Raw genomic sequence first — 15099 nt, forward strand, 5'->3', positions numbered from 1 at the left:
GCTCTATTTTTTCTGGGGATCCATGACTGTGACTTTAAGGTAATGGAAGTAAATTATGCAATTTTCACAAATGGTTGCTTCTCAAGTTTTGTTACCTTGCCTGCTTCAAAACCCTGTTATCTATACCAATATTTTGTAACATACTAGTACATTTATTAGGGTGAGAAATTGAAGCTGAATTTGGCTGTAACCTTTAACAACTTATTGGCTGTTTCTTACTATAGGTTATTATCATGAGGGAGGGGAAGGTGAAAAGGAGCAGCTCCCACCAGTAACTTTCTTTTCTTGGTAGTCTTGCTATAAAATGGTTTCTGCATATCTAGACGTACACCATTTTTTTTCATAAATACAAGCTATTTTTATTAAAAAATATTACATTCAAAATATTGTACATTTTGTTAGATATTTTTTGGTTCACTCATGCAGTTAATGCAAGTTCAGTTTGGGTGTAGCACTGGGAAATTAGGAATTACTATTCTAGAAACCGCTGTCAATAAAAGTCCATATTCATTGTGGTTTCTTTGACAAACGAAACAAAATGATTTTGTTGGTAAAATACACAAACACAGTTTTAGCACAACACCTTATACCCACAGAATTCCTAAAAATCATCTGTTCACAGCAGGTTTACATTCGTCTGACATTGTAAACACCACAGGCTACTAATAAAAAGACATACATTTTGTTGTAAAACATTGATGTTAACATGTTAAAAACAATTAAAAGATGCACAATGTTTCAAGCAGGAAGTTAATATATTATTCACGTATTAAAAAAAAAAGACATAACAGTTTAACCAAGATTAGCTGATATTCAACTATACTGAAAGTATGGATTTTCACTGTATCCCTGGAGCCAGTTACTCATAAAGTGCAACTATCAGCCTACATTGGAGTCATGTCCAAGATCCTAAAATGTAGTTTCTTGTTTTTCAGCAAAGTGCTATGTTTCAAAAGTTAAGGTGCAACCACCCATGTTGATTTCAATTATACCAAATATACAGCTAACAATTGTTATGCCCACTAGTGACACATTTATCAATACCTGACCCACAATTTCTGGCAATTGGGAAACATTAGGCAGGTAATCATTCTTTTAATCCATGAATGTTGTTTCCTTAAACTATAGTTCTGACTTTGATGGTTAATATAAACTAAAATGTGTATAGCTACCAATCTTTCAAGGGCCACCTTAAGATAGATTTTAACTGAATCCTTGAATTGATTAACACTTGGTTATACATATATTTTCAATAATAAGAGAAGGAAAAAATCTCAGCCATTTTAACCAGTAGCAACAACCATAATACCCATAATTCCTCTTTTTCTTCAACATCTGCCATTAAGCGAGGGTTTTGGGCTCTGCCAAGTAGATAATCATCTTCTTCTAACAAAATCAACAGGTTTGTCCAAATGTCACCTAAAATATCTAGGCAAATTCACAGCAAAGGTTCTTATCACAAGAACATGCTTTAAAAATACAAAAAAAAAAGTTATAGCATTTTAAGACATGCTGTAGCCTTTCATTTTATACTAAAATGACCTTGACCCATCCAACATCATATGGTGTGGAGATAAGGAGACTGATTTTAAAATAGATCCACAATGAGTTCAGCAGTAAATGTAATCCTAAAAAATGTTCTAATGCAAAATAACTGAGATGTAAAGTGGCCCTTATACTCTTTAACAGCAGCTAGTATGATAACAAAAAGTTTGCCAAGAAAAGTTAACATTAATGTGTATGCTAAAATCCTGCCTGATGTATGAAGATGTGTGTAGTGAATCTGTATTATATACACATAGACACATTATGAGACAGATTTACTTTCCTAATGGCTACTTTCCAATACAATACAAAGCTAATTTTGTAATGAAATCTTCACATTTTAATCCTCACAAGAGAACCCATCCTCACAGTAGTTTTGCACTTTTTCCGCATCATAGAGAGCACAAAGGCACTAGATTAGGATACTGTGGACTCCAGGAGAGTAGGCTGTCAAAGGGTTAAAGTTTGTGTCCCTTATGGGATATAGTATTACTAAGCCAAAGTTCTTTAAATATCTGCTTTAAGACATCGTATTTACTGTGTTCCTACAGCCTGTTCAGCGGTAGTTTAGCTTGCTTCTGAAACTTTCCATTAGAACAGCACCAGCTCTGTATCCTAAGGAAAGGCTATAGGTGGATTTTCTTCCCATCTCTACCAAAAATGCATCACTTCTTCCACATAAGGTTCCATGCTGTTAAATGCCTTCATTCTGCAGGAGAAAGAGAATGATAAGTGGACGCTTGATTTTACAGAACTTAAAGATGTAAAATATTGCACAATTTTGAATATGTGCATGTATTTTATACATACAGCAAAAATAAACTTAAAGGAACTTAAATATACTTTATCAATGCACAACTAGTTCTTGAATCCAGGACATAAAGAATGTTTATATGCAGAACATAGTAAGAATCAGGCAATGTTAATGTTATTTTGGCAGAATGCCCCTTGACTTCCAGCCTTTGGGTGCAGTAGTTGCTCATATCACTGTTTTTGCCATGTCATACATAAAGAGTCTGTTTATGTATATGGTCTAAAGGACATTTGAGGTTTTTGGATTTTAGACACGTTAAAATAGGTTTTTTTTCATTTATGAATAAACATCAGGGATTGACTTAATTATTTATAGGGTGGAAGTTTTATTGCATGATGATCACCCATATATAACGTTTATACTAATGTACAGGTTTTTTGTGTGACTGACTGTAGTAAATACAATGGGGACAAAAAAGTACAAGCATAGAAATCCAAAAGCTCAACTCACCTTCGTGCAATTTCACCCCCAGCACTCGGACAAAGAAAGCCCCACGGACTCACGGCACAACCACAATCAAAGAAGAAATTTCAGCAGTTCAGGAGAATGCTGTCCAATAAACTTCTTATATTATTTGGTTCCAATAAAAGCATATTTCATGGCAATGTGAATAGAGATACATGACACGGCATCACTGGTAAAAACGAAATACGAGTTTCGCTTACAAAAACTTAATCATGGTCTTAAACATAATCAGCCTAGCTACCCTGTAATGGGTTAATATATGCTAAGAAACCCACAGCTCTCCTTGGAAGTTAGGAATTAATTCATTGCCTTTTGTCTGTGAACTGAATGTTTGAAGAAAGTATTTGTAATCTGAGAAAACAAAAAAACAGAATATGCGTAATATTGGTTTCCCTTTTTCTTACCTGTTTAGGATAATATTTTAGCTTTCATAAGGTTTTATATAATAGCATGGATCCGTGCTCGTTCATTGGGTGATGCCAGTTTTGTCACATGACGAAAGTCATATGTTTATGACCTTCACACGCCGGTGAGGAGCAAAACTCATAGGTCGTTTTTACCTGTGATGCCATGTCATGTATCTCTATGCACATTGCCATGAAATATGCTTTTATTGGAACCAAATAATATAAGAAATTTTTTGGACTGCATACTCCTGAAGTGCTGGAATTTCCTTCTATGAGTGGGGACAAAATGTATTTAGTCAGCCACCAATTGTGCAAGTTTTCCCACTTAAAAAGAGAGAGGCCTGTAATTGACATCATAGGTAGACCTCAAATAGATAAACAAGATGCGAAAACAAATCCAGAACATCACACTGTCTGATTTTAAAAGAACTTATTTGCAAATTATGGTGGAAAATAAGTATTTGGTCAATAACAAAAGTTCATTTCAATACTTGTAGTGATATTTATGGGCTGTTGCTGGACAACACAGACTTTCAACTCCTTCCAAGGTTTTTTATGGGGTTGAGATCTGGAGACCACTCCAGGACCTTGAAATGCTTCTTATGAAGCCACTCCTTTGTTGCACCGGTGGTGTGCTTGGGATCATTGTCATGCTGAAAGACCCAGCCACGTTTCATCTTCAATACATTGCTAATGGATGGAGGTTTGCACTCAAAATCTCACTTAGATACATAGCCCCATTCATTCTTTCATGTACATGGATCTGTCGTCCTGGTCCCTTTGCAGAGAAACAGCCCCAAAGCATGATGTTGTCAACCCCATGCTTCACAGTAGGTATGGTGTTCTTTGGATGCTCAGCATTCACCCTGCTCCAAACATGACAAGTTGTGTTTCTAGCAAACAGTTCTACTTTGGTTTAATCTGACCATATGACATTCTCCCAATACTCTTCTGGAACATCCAAATGCTTTCTAGCAAACTCCAGACAGGCCTGCATATGTACTTGCTTTAGCAGGTGGACATATCCAGCACCACAGGATCTGAGTCCCTGGCGGTGTAGTGTATTACTGATGGTAGACTTTTTATGTTGGTCCCAGCTTTCTGCAGCCCCCCCCCCGCGTGGTTATGGGAATTTTACTCCCGTTCTTGTGAACATTTTAACCCCACGGTGTGAGATCTTGTGTCGAACCCCTGATTGAGGGAGATTATCAATGGTCTTGTATGTCTTCCATTTTCTAGTTATTGCTCCCACAGTTGATTTCTTCACACCAAGCTGCTCGCCCACTCCAGATCCAGTCTTTTCAGCCTGGTGCAGGTCTAAAATTTTGCTTCTAGTGTCCTTCGACAGCTCTTTGGTCTTCACCATAGTGGAGTTTGGAGTGTGACTGTTTGAGGTTGTGGACAGGTGTCTTTTGTATTGATAGTAAGTTCAAACTTGTGCTATTACTACAGATAAAGAAGAAGTTACAGGTCTGCGAGAGCCAGAAATCTTGCTTGTTTGTAGGTGACCAAATACTTATTTTCACTATAATTTGGAAATAAATTCTTTAAAAATTAGACTGTAATTTTCTGAATTTGTTTTCTCATTTTGTCTCTCATAGTTATGGTCTTCCTATGATGTCAATTACAGGCCTCTCATCTTTTTAAGTGTGAGAACTTGCACAATTGTTGGCTGACTAAATACTTTTTTCCCCACTATATGTCACTTTCTCATAAGGATATTAATGTACTCTTACTTTACTAAATGAGAGATTTTTCACCATCTTGTTTCTCTTCCACTTCCTCATCTGAATCTGCAAAGAATTAAGGTGAAAAAAAAGCATAAAGAAAATGTTATACCTAGAGTAAATGTCTAAATCTGAATATTCACACAAGGTGAGAGCCATCTGGTAGGTTATTGAAGAAGTAGTACACTGCGAGGGACATTTCAGATCTACTTTTCTAATATTTTAGGTCCTATTGGTCTACAAATGCCACCCGAGTAACAACCATGTATTCCAGTCATGTCCAGGTCCTGTTACGAGTCCTCAATACAATTCATTCACTTCAATGGTAATTCAACCCCCCCCCCCCCCACAAGGTTTCTGATAAACTTTTTAAATCAATAATTTAATGGAAAAATATATTCTAAAACAAATGTGGACAACTCGCCTTATCTCCCTTCCAAAAGGACATGATATGGCATTAAGCTATACAAGCTTTATTAAAGCGAGTCAGGTTATACAGCTGCCTTTAGGATAACGGGACCTGAATATTGATCCTCCAGATTTCCCCTGATCTCTTCTATTTAGACATCTGCATGCTGCAAACACGGGAGCATGTGGAACCATGCACAAAAACTAAATGGGTGTTTCTCAGCAGTTAGTGAGGAAAGCCTTGAAAAAGGGAGAGTCTTGCATTTATGCTTGTGACAAGATGCAAAGACCCCAGTCTGAAAATTTCAAAATGCTAATGCAAAGACAGTTTATTAGTCTTGTTATCCAAACAGAAACATGGATTAACCCCTTAACACCGAGGCCATTTTTTGTTTTTGCGTTTTCATTTTTCACTACTCACCTTCAAAAATCTATAACTTTTTATTTTTCCATGTAAAGAGCTGTGTGAGGACTGCGTAACAAATTGCACTGGGATGTGGGGAAAAATTTCCAAACGCAGTGAAATTGGTGAAAAAACGCATTTGTGCCATTTTTGTGAGCTTGGATTTTACAGCTTTCACTGTGTTTCCCAAATGACATGTCTACTTTACCTTTTCAAAGCTATCATTTTTAGGACTGTAGGACCTTTTAATCACTTTTTATAGAATTTTTTATATTTTTCAAAATGGCAAAAAACTGCCATTTTCAACTTTGGGCACTATTTTCCGTTACAGGGTTAAACACAGTGAAAAAACTTTATTATATTTTGATAGATCGGGAATTTTTGGATGTGGCAATAATGTGTTTATGATTTTTACTGTTTATTTATATGACTTAGGGAAATGGGGGCGATTTGAATTTTTTATACAATTTTTTTAAAACTTTTTTTTACCGTATATACTCGTGCATAAGCCGAGTTTTTCAGCACAAAAAATGTGCTGAAAAACGTCCCCTCGGCTTATACACGAGTCATATACGAGTTAAAAATACTTAAAAAATAATAAACGTATATACTCACCCTCCGGTGGCCCCGATGTGCAGCGCTGCTCCCCCGATGTCCGCGCGGCTCGTCTTCAGGTTTCCCCGCCCGTCTTCTTTCTTCTGCAGGGCGCCGCCATTGTTCTTCCCCCGGGCGGCGCCTAGTATGACGTCAGCAGCGGCGCGTCATCATAGGCGTCGGCCGAGAGAGAGAGCAATGGCGGCACACGGCAGAAGAAAGAAGACGGGCGCGGAAGCCTGAAGACGAGCCGCGCAGACATCGGGGGAGCAGCGCTGCACATCGGGGCCACCGGAGGGTGAGTATATAAGTTTTTTATTTTTTTTTAATGCTGGGGGAAGCTGTATACTACTGGGGGCAGGCGTATACTACCGGGGGAAGGCTGGGCTGGGCTGTATACTACTGGGGGCAGGCTGTATACCACACAGGGCAGGCTAGGGTGCTGTATACTACTGGGGGCAGTGCTGTATACTACTGGGGGCAGTGCTGTATACTACTGGGGGCAGTGCTGTATACTACTGGGGGCAGTGCTGTATACTACTGGGGGCAGGCTGTATACTACTGGGGGCAGGCTGTATACTACTGGGGGCAGGCTGGATACTACTGGGGGCAGGCTGGGCTGGCTGTATACTACTGGGGGCAGGCTGGGCTGGCTGTATACTACTGGGGGCAGGCTGGGCTGGCTGTATACTACTGGGGGCAGGCTGGGCTGGCTGTATACTACTGGGGGCAGGCTGGGCTGGCTGGATACTACTGGGGGCAGGCTGGGCTGGCTGGATACTACTGGGGGCAGGCTGGGCTGGCTGGATACTACTGGGGGCAGGCTGGGCTGGCTGGATACTACTGGGGGCAGGCTGGGCTGGCTGGATACTACTGGGGGCAGGCTGGGCTGGCTGGATACTACTGGGGGCAGGCTGGGCTGGCTGGATACTACTGGGGGCAGGCTGGACTGGCTGTATACTACTGGGGGCAGGCTGGACTGGCTGTATACTACTGGGGGCAGGCTGGACTGGCTGTATACTATTGGGGGCAGGCTGGACTGGCTGTATACTACTGGGGGCTGGTTGGCTATATACTGGGGGGGGGTCTGTGACCAATGCATTTCCCACCCTCAGCTTATACTCGAGTCAATATGTTTTCCCAGTTTTTGGTGGTAAAATTAGGGGTCTCAGCTTATACTCGAGTATATACGGTAATTTTTACTATTTTTCAGCCCCTCTAGGGTACATTAACCCTAGGTTGTATGTTTGCTCCTACCATAAACTGCCATACTACAGAGTTCACCATCTTTTTAGTGGTGCATCTAAGCGCTAGGGCTTGCGATACAATTTGAACGTTAAATCCCGTGTTCAGTCCGAATAAGTCGGCACGCCCCCTAATTTGTGTCGCATGGAAGCTAGCACAGCTGCGCCAGAAAAAGGGTAGGTTGCAACACAATCGCAGCGCACCCACTACTTAAATACCTGTGCAAGCCATTTTAACACTGAAGAACAGGCACAGTCCGAAAAAAGCGTGTTGCAAAGTCCTTAGTAAATGCCCATAGTAAATTTATGGGTTAAAAAGAGACAGCCTCTGGTCTTTGGATTTTTGAAGGTAGAGAGCAAGAAATGAGTGAAAAAACTCTGCATCCTTAAAGGATTAAGGAGCTGAAACAGTCTGTTTCTTTGAACAATCACTCCAGCTGGTCGTATATAATGACAGCTATCCTTCATTTTTAAGGAATCACATGTCTACATTAATGGGAAAATATCTACATACAGGGAGGATTTTAATAACATCCAATTGAAGAAATATATGTACAGGCAGTCCCCGGGTTACGTACAAGATAGGGTCCGGAGGTTTGTTCTTAAGTTGAATTTGTATGTACGTCGAAACTGTATATTTTATAATTGTAGATCCAGAGAAAAAAAAATTTGGCCCCAGTGACAATTCGAGTTTAAACATTTTTTGCTGTAATGGAAACAAGGATTATCAATAAAGCTTCATTACAGACACCTTACAGCTGAGCATTGCAGTCTTGGACTATAGTAAAGCATTCAGAGAGCTTCATCAGAGGTCACAGGGGCCTGTCTGTAACTATGGGTTGTCTGTAAGTCGGGTGTCCTTAAGTAGGGGACCGCCTGTATATGGCAGATGGAGTAAATTAAATGTAAATGTTCAGTTGGGTATACCCCCTTTTATAACCTATGAAAAAAAAAAATCACAAAGCGGTCTCTGCCAAAAGTGAAATAAAATTATTGCTAAGGGTGGGCTTCTTTTTTTCCCACAGAAGAAAGCAGTTCATGCAGTCAAGTATAAATACAACAACCCATGTGTCTGCGAATGTTAAAAAACATCCAACATTACTTTTGATTTTATTCTTCACTAGCTGTAGCTCCTGACGTTCCCCAGGATAGTAAATAACTGCTAATAGCTACAACACGATAGAATAGGTTAACAAAAAATATTTTATATCTAATTCTAGACTGTCTGTCCGTCGCCGGCAGTCTCTTTCACTGACTGTCTGTCCGTCGCCGGCAGTCTCTTTCAGTGAGTGACTGTCTGTCCGTCGCCGGCAGTCTCTTTCAGTGAGTGACTGTCTGTCCGTCGCCGGCAGTCTCTTTCAGTGAGTGACTGTCTGTCCGTCGCCGGCAGTCTCTTTCAGTGAGTGACTATCTGTCCGTCGCCGGCAGTCTCTTTCACTGACTATATGTCGACTGACTGTCTCAGAGCTCGAGTTTCATTTTTGCACAGCTGTTTATAAAATTACAGCTGATCTCTGGGCAACTGGAACAGTTTTACCTCAGACAATAATCTCCCCCTATCTCTGTATCCCTATTCATCTTACCTCACACAGAAGTGTCTTCTACTCATTGCCTATAGCAGTGATGGCGAACCTTTTAGAGACCGAGTGCCCAAGCTACAACCAAAATCCACTTATTTACCGTGAAGTGCCAACATGGCATTTTAAGCAGTAACGTATTGCTACCTGTTCTTCCATATCTTTCAACAGCCAATGAAGTGTCGCTTAAAAATAGCGCTGAGAGCAGCATCTCTTAAGTTGCCTGGGACCGCAGAAAGATTTGATGGATTTGTTCCTGTCTGGTGAACTGGGGTGATAACCTGAGTGCCAACAGAAATGGTTCTGAATGCCACCTCTGGCACCCGTGCCATAGGTTCGCCACCACTGGCCTATAGTAACCAATCAAAGCTCCGAGCTCATATAAATGACCTGTGGCAATACAGCAACCAATCACGGTTCAGCTTCCAACTTCCACAGCAGCAGCAGACAATGGCTTCTGTATATGGTGGTTAATAAGTGTTTTTTGGTAAACGTGGGTATGAAAATTTCGGCTCAAGACCTGGTCTCAGGGTCATGCCACACAGGGAGTTTTTGGTTTTTAAACCATTTTAAAGCATGCATTTTCAGTTCATTTAAAAACGCATGTTTTTAAAACTCTGCCGTTTTTTTTACCATTTACCATGCTTTTGGCTGCTTTGAACCTATTTATCTTAGGGTACAGGTACAAAGCAGCCAAATGCATGGTAAATGGTTTAAAAAAACCACGCGTTTTTGAAGAAACTGAAAACGCAGGCTTTAAAATGGTCCAAAAATGCCCCGTGTGGCATTACCCTTAGACGTTCCCTTAGTCTCAGGCAACAACTGTGAAAAATTTGGTGATTGTAAACTTACAGATTCCTTTAGCGGACATACATACATACATACATACATACACACACACACACACACACACACACAGCTTTATATATTAGATTGATAGCATTCTTTATTGAAGTCACATATATTTTAATTGATCTACCTGCAGGAGATTCAGGGGGTGAGTAGAACTGCCCATCCGACCTTGGTCCTGGTGGTAAAAGTGCTGCACGTTCAGAAACACTCTGTATCATTAAACGACCTTAAAGAAAAAAAAATTGTTTAGCTTTTATATTATGCCTAGCACAACAATATTAGTACAGGCAGTCCCCAGGTTACATACAAGATAGGGTCTGTAGGTTTGTTCTTAAGTTGAGTTTGTATGTAAGTCGGAACTGTATACTTTATAATTGTAACCCCAGCCAGAACTTTTTTGGTCTCTGTGACAATTGGATTTTAAAAATGTTGGGTTGTCATAAGAATCAGGATTAACACTAAAGCTTCATTACAGACACATGTGATAACTGTTACAGCTGTTTATTGTAGCCTAGGACTAAAGTAAAATAAATTACCAATATCCAGAGGTCCATTTGTAACTATGGGTTGTATGTAAGTCGAGTGGTTTTAAGTAGGGGACCGCCTGTATACAGAACAAGAATGTCAAAGTACATGCTACAGTTAACCTTTTGGTGTCTGATATTTATGCACATTTTACATTCTTTTGACAAGTATTGTTTAATGTCTTCTGCTTTTGAGTCACACAAGGGACATGTATCACTCCTATTGCTTCCTTTTTCTTTTTTTTTGTGCGTACCAACGTTAGCTGCCTCAAGGATTCAATTTATCTTTGTAGCCCAGATTTTTGTTCAACATGTGCGACTTTTGGCCTTGGAATTGTCTCATTCTTGCACCTAATAAGTCCAAAAACAGAGCATGCTAGACCCAGCCATACTTTTGGTAAACTACTATTTGGGACTAAAAAGTCACACACCCTAAAAAGTCCCAAAAGTGAGACTAAACCGGCAACTCATCACATGTATCACAAAGTGAGAAAATTACTGGTTCAAGTTTGGATTAGGTTAAAAAAAAAAAAAAAGTTTAAAACATTAAATTAAAAAATAAATAAAATATAAGCCCCTAAAATGTAATTTTACTTAATAAAGTATAAAAAACACAAATACACAAAAAAAAACCCCACATATTTGGTACTGCCGCTTCCGTAACTGTCTGTAAAATAAAATAGAATCATTATTGGACCTGCATGCCTCTGAAAAGATGGTGGTGATAAAATGTACAAGATTTTCTCCAAATTAGTTTTTATTCAGTAAAATTGGGAATTTTTTTTAAAAAAAGCTTATAAATTAGGTATTTCCATAATCATGACGACCCGTAGAATAAAAATAACATTTTATTTTTATGGTATGCTGAACAGCTAAAAAAAGGCAAAAAAATCTCATCAATTACCTATAGATACCCCAAATGTATGTACCAGAAAAGGGATTCTCAGCCGACAAAAAAAAAAAATAAAATAAACCCCTATATATCCACATTAAATTAACAATTTGATGATGCAAATCTGCATTTTACCACCACACATGGGGGTACACTAGGGAGAAATTGAGTATCAAACCTTGTGGAGCTGTTTGTCATTTAATCCATTTCAAATGTTTAATTATCCGCCCAAAATTAATGTATTGTCCAAAAATATTACAATTTGTAGTCCGCATTTTGTTTTAATCCCTAAAAAACACCTAAAGGGTTAACAAACTTCTTCAAATTTAATTTTCATACATTGAGGGGTGTAGTTTCTATTATGGGCTAATAGCTTAAGGCTTGCTATTATTTAGGCCTCTCACAGTCAATTGGAAGCTGAGCAGATGCCTATATATATAGGTTTGGGTGATTTTTAAAAAAATGTAAAAAATGGCACCCAAATTGTAAACCTCGTAACATTCTAGTAAATTACGTGGAATCTTAAAAAGACATACCAACATAAAGCAAACATTTGGGGAAAGTAGGTTATGAATTTATTTAGGTGCTATGACTATCTGCATCAAAAGTAGAGAATTTAGAACTTGACTTCTGGGCATTTTGTTACTGGGAAGGCTGCTGGAAATGTTCTTACTTGGGGAGGCTGCTGGCCATTTTATTACTGGGGAGGCTGCTGGCCATTTTATTACTGGGGAGGCTGCTGGCCATTTTATTACTGGGGAGGCTGCTGGCCATTTTATTACTGGGGAGGCTGCTGGCCATTTTATTACTGGGGAGGCTGCTGGCCATTTTATTACTGAGGGAGGCTGCTGGCCATTTTATTACTGAGGGAGGCTGCTGGGCACTTCATTAGTGGGGGAGGATGTGACCAAATAATTTACCCCCTTGGCTTATACTCGAGACAAAACGTTTCCCCATTTTTAAAAAAAACAACAAATTTTATTGAGCAATTTCAATCATTTACATACATTGGTATGTACTTACAGACTTTTACATAATCTCTTCACACACATCTTAATGTGGCTCATTTTTAAATTAACAATAGAACATGAATAGAGATGAGCGAGCACTAAAATGCTCGGGTGCTCGTTATTCGATACAAACTTTTCCCGATGCTCGAGTGCTCGTATCGAATAACGAACCCCATTAAAGTCAATGGGAGACCCGAGCATTTTTTCACTGAAAGAACACATTAAAAGAACAGTGCAGAATAACACATTACAGATGTTTACAGATGTTTTCCTTGTAAGAACACATTGAAAGAACACTATTCTTCACATTGCAGGTGTTCGTGCGTGTCTTCCGATAAGTTAGGAGATGTGCGCGCAGATCTGCAAAGTGAAGAATAGAATAAAAACAGTGAACACAGGACCATTAAGAACACTATTCTTCACATTCCAGATGTTCACACACATCTCCTAACTTAGCGGAAGACACGTGCGAACACCTGCAAAGTCAAGAATAGTGTTCCTTCAATGTGTTCTGCACTTAAATGGTCCTGTGTTCACTGTTTTTATTCTATTCTTCACTTTGCAGATGTGCGCGCACATCTCCTAACTTATCGGAAGACACGCGCAAACACCTGCAATGTGAAGAATAGTGATCTTTCAATGTGTTTTTACAAAGAAAACATCTGTAAACATGTGTAATGTGTTATTCTTCACTGTAAACACTGTTCTTCGCTGTCTTTTATTAATTTAATGCTCGATCTTGAGCCGGCGAGATACTCGTCCAAGCAACGAGCCGGTCCGAGTATGCTAATACTCGACTGAGCAGTATACTCACTCATCTCTAAACATGAACCACGCTACTTAGCATTGCATATGTGAACATCCCTGACATTTTTGAGCTATGTGAACAAAACAGCACTAACATAGCATATGATAAAAGTAACTATGGGCTGTGGCCACTTTATCATAGCAAAAACAAAAAATAAAAATGCTTTCTTTATAATACCACTTTTCTGCACTTCTTCATAAGATGAAGCTTTATTGTATGATGCTGCTATCTATTTCTCCCATCTCTTGATAAATTTAGATATGTTTCCTTCTTTATATGACATAACCCTTTCTAATGCGCAGTTCTTACAAACCCGATGAGTGAGTTCCGTTATAGAAAGTATTTTCCTAGATTTCCATAGTTTTGCTATTTAGGTAATAAGTTTGTTGGTCATAACTTGAAACATAATGGTTCTATCAGCTGGTAAAAAGTCACTTAGACAAACCCCTAGTAAGGCTATGTAATATGGTACCCTATTCCTACAACATAAACTAGAAGACGTTGGGTAAATACAATTACCGTATATACTCAAGTATCAGCCGACCCGAGTATAAGCCGAGACCCCTAATTTTACCACCAAAAACTGGGAAAGCCTATTGACTCGAGTATAAGCCGAGGGTGTAGTATACAGCTAGTCAGCCCCCATGTAGTTTAGTCAGCCAGCCCCCTACAGTATACAGCCAGCCCCATGCAGTATACAGCCAGTCCCCATGTAGTATACAGCCAGCCCCCATGTAGTATACAGCCAGCCCCCATGTAGTATACAGCCAGCCATATAGTATGCAGCCAGACCCCATGTAGTATACAGCCAGCCCCCAAGTAGTATACAGGCAGCCTCCATATAGTATACAGCCAGCCTCCATGTAGTATACAGCCAGCCCCTATGTAGTATACAGCCAGCCCCTATGTAGTATACAGCCAGCCCCTATGTAGTATACAGCCAGCCCCTATGTATACAGCCAGCCCCCATATAGTATACAGCCAGCCCCCATATAATATACAGCCAGCCCCCATATAGTATACAGCCAGCCCCCATATAGTATACAGCCAGCCCCCATATAGTATACAGCCAGCCTCCATATAGCATACAGCCAGCCCCCATATAGTATACAGCCATCCCCCATATAGTATACAGCCAGCCCCCATATAGTATACAGCCAGCCCCCATATTGTATAAAGCCAGCCCCATATAGTATACAGCCAGCCACCATATAGTTTACAGCCAGCCTCCATATAGTTTACAGCCAGCCTCTCTGTAGTATACAGCCAGCCCTCATGTAGTATACAGCCAGTACACAGCCAGCCTCCATATAGTTTACAGCCAGCCTCTATGTAGTATACAGCCAGCCTCTATGTAGTATACAGCCAGCCCTCATGCAGTATACAGCCAGCCCCCATGCAGTATACAGCCAGCCCCCATGCAGTATACAGCCAGCCCCCATGCAGTATCCAGCCAGCCCCCATGCAGTATCCAGCCAGCCCCCATATAGTGTACAGCCAGCCCCCTGCCAAAAAATAAAAAACTTAATACTCACCCTCCGGTGTCCGGATCGTTGGCGTGAGTCCCGATCTTAAGCGCCAGGCTCCCAATCTTCGGCGCGGATCCCCGGGGCTCCTCTTTTCTCTTCTTTCGCTGGCAGAGTGGCGTCCATGTGATCTGCCGGCAGGTGCACACTAGGGTGCGGCGGTGTCGCTGCGGATGACATCATCAGCGGCGACACCACCGCATCATAGTGTGCACCTGCCGGCAGATCACATGGACGCGACTCTGCCGGCGAAAGAAGAGAAAAGAGGAGCCGCCTGGACCAGCACCAAAGACTCGTGTATAA

General features: G+C 40.3%; 1 protein-coding gene across 2 annotated transcripts in view; it reads right to left on the reverse strand.

Annotated features, from left to right (window-relative positions):
- Positions 1-333: 333 nt before the first annotated feature.
- The window catches only part of STARD3NL (STARD3 N-terminal like), a 44013-nt gene continuing 29247 nt past the window's right edge, over positions 334-15099 (reverse strand). For both annotated transcript variants that reach the window (XM_072153291.1, XM_072153290.1), the window contains exons 8-10: positions 10164-10262; positions 4968-5024; positions 334-2254 (exon numbers count right to left, since the gene is read on the reverse strand). In XM_072153291.1, the coding sequence (XP_072009392.1) occupies positions 4972-5024; positions 10164-10262 (152 nt within the window). In that variant the 3' untranslated portion in view covers positions 334-2254; positions 4968-4971. The remainder of the gene's footprint in view (positions 2255-4967; positions 5025-10163; positions 10263-15099) is intronic.

The sequence above is a fragment of the Engystomops pustulosus genome, chromosome 5, assembly GCF_040894005.1.
Source record: "Engystomops pustulosus chromosome 5, aEngPut4.maternal, whole genome shotgun sequence".
Lineage (NCBI taxonomy): Eukaryota > Metazoa > Chordata > Amphibia > Anura > Leptodactylidae > Engystomops > Engystomops pustulosus.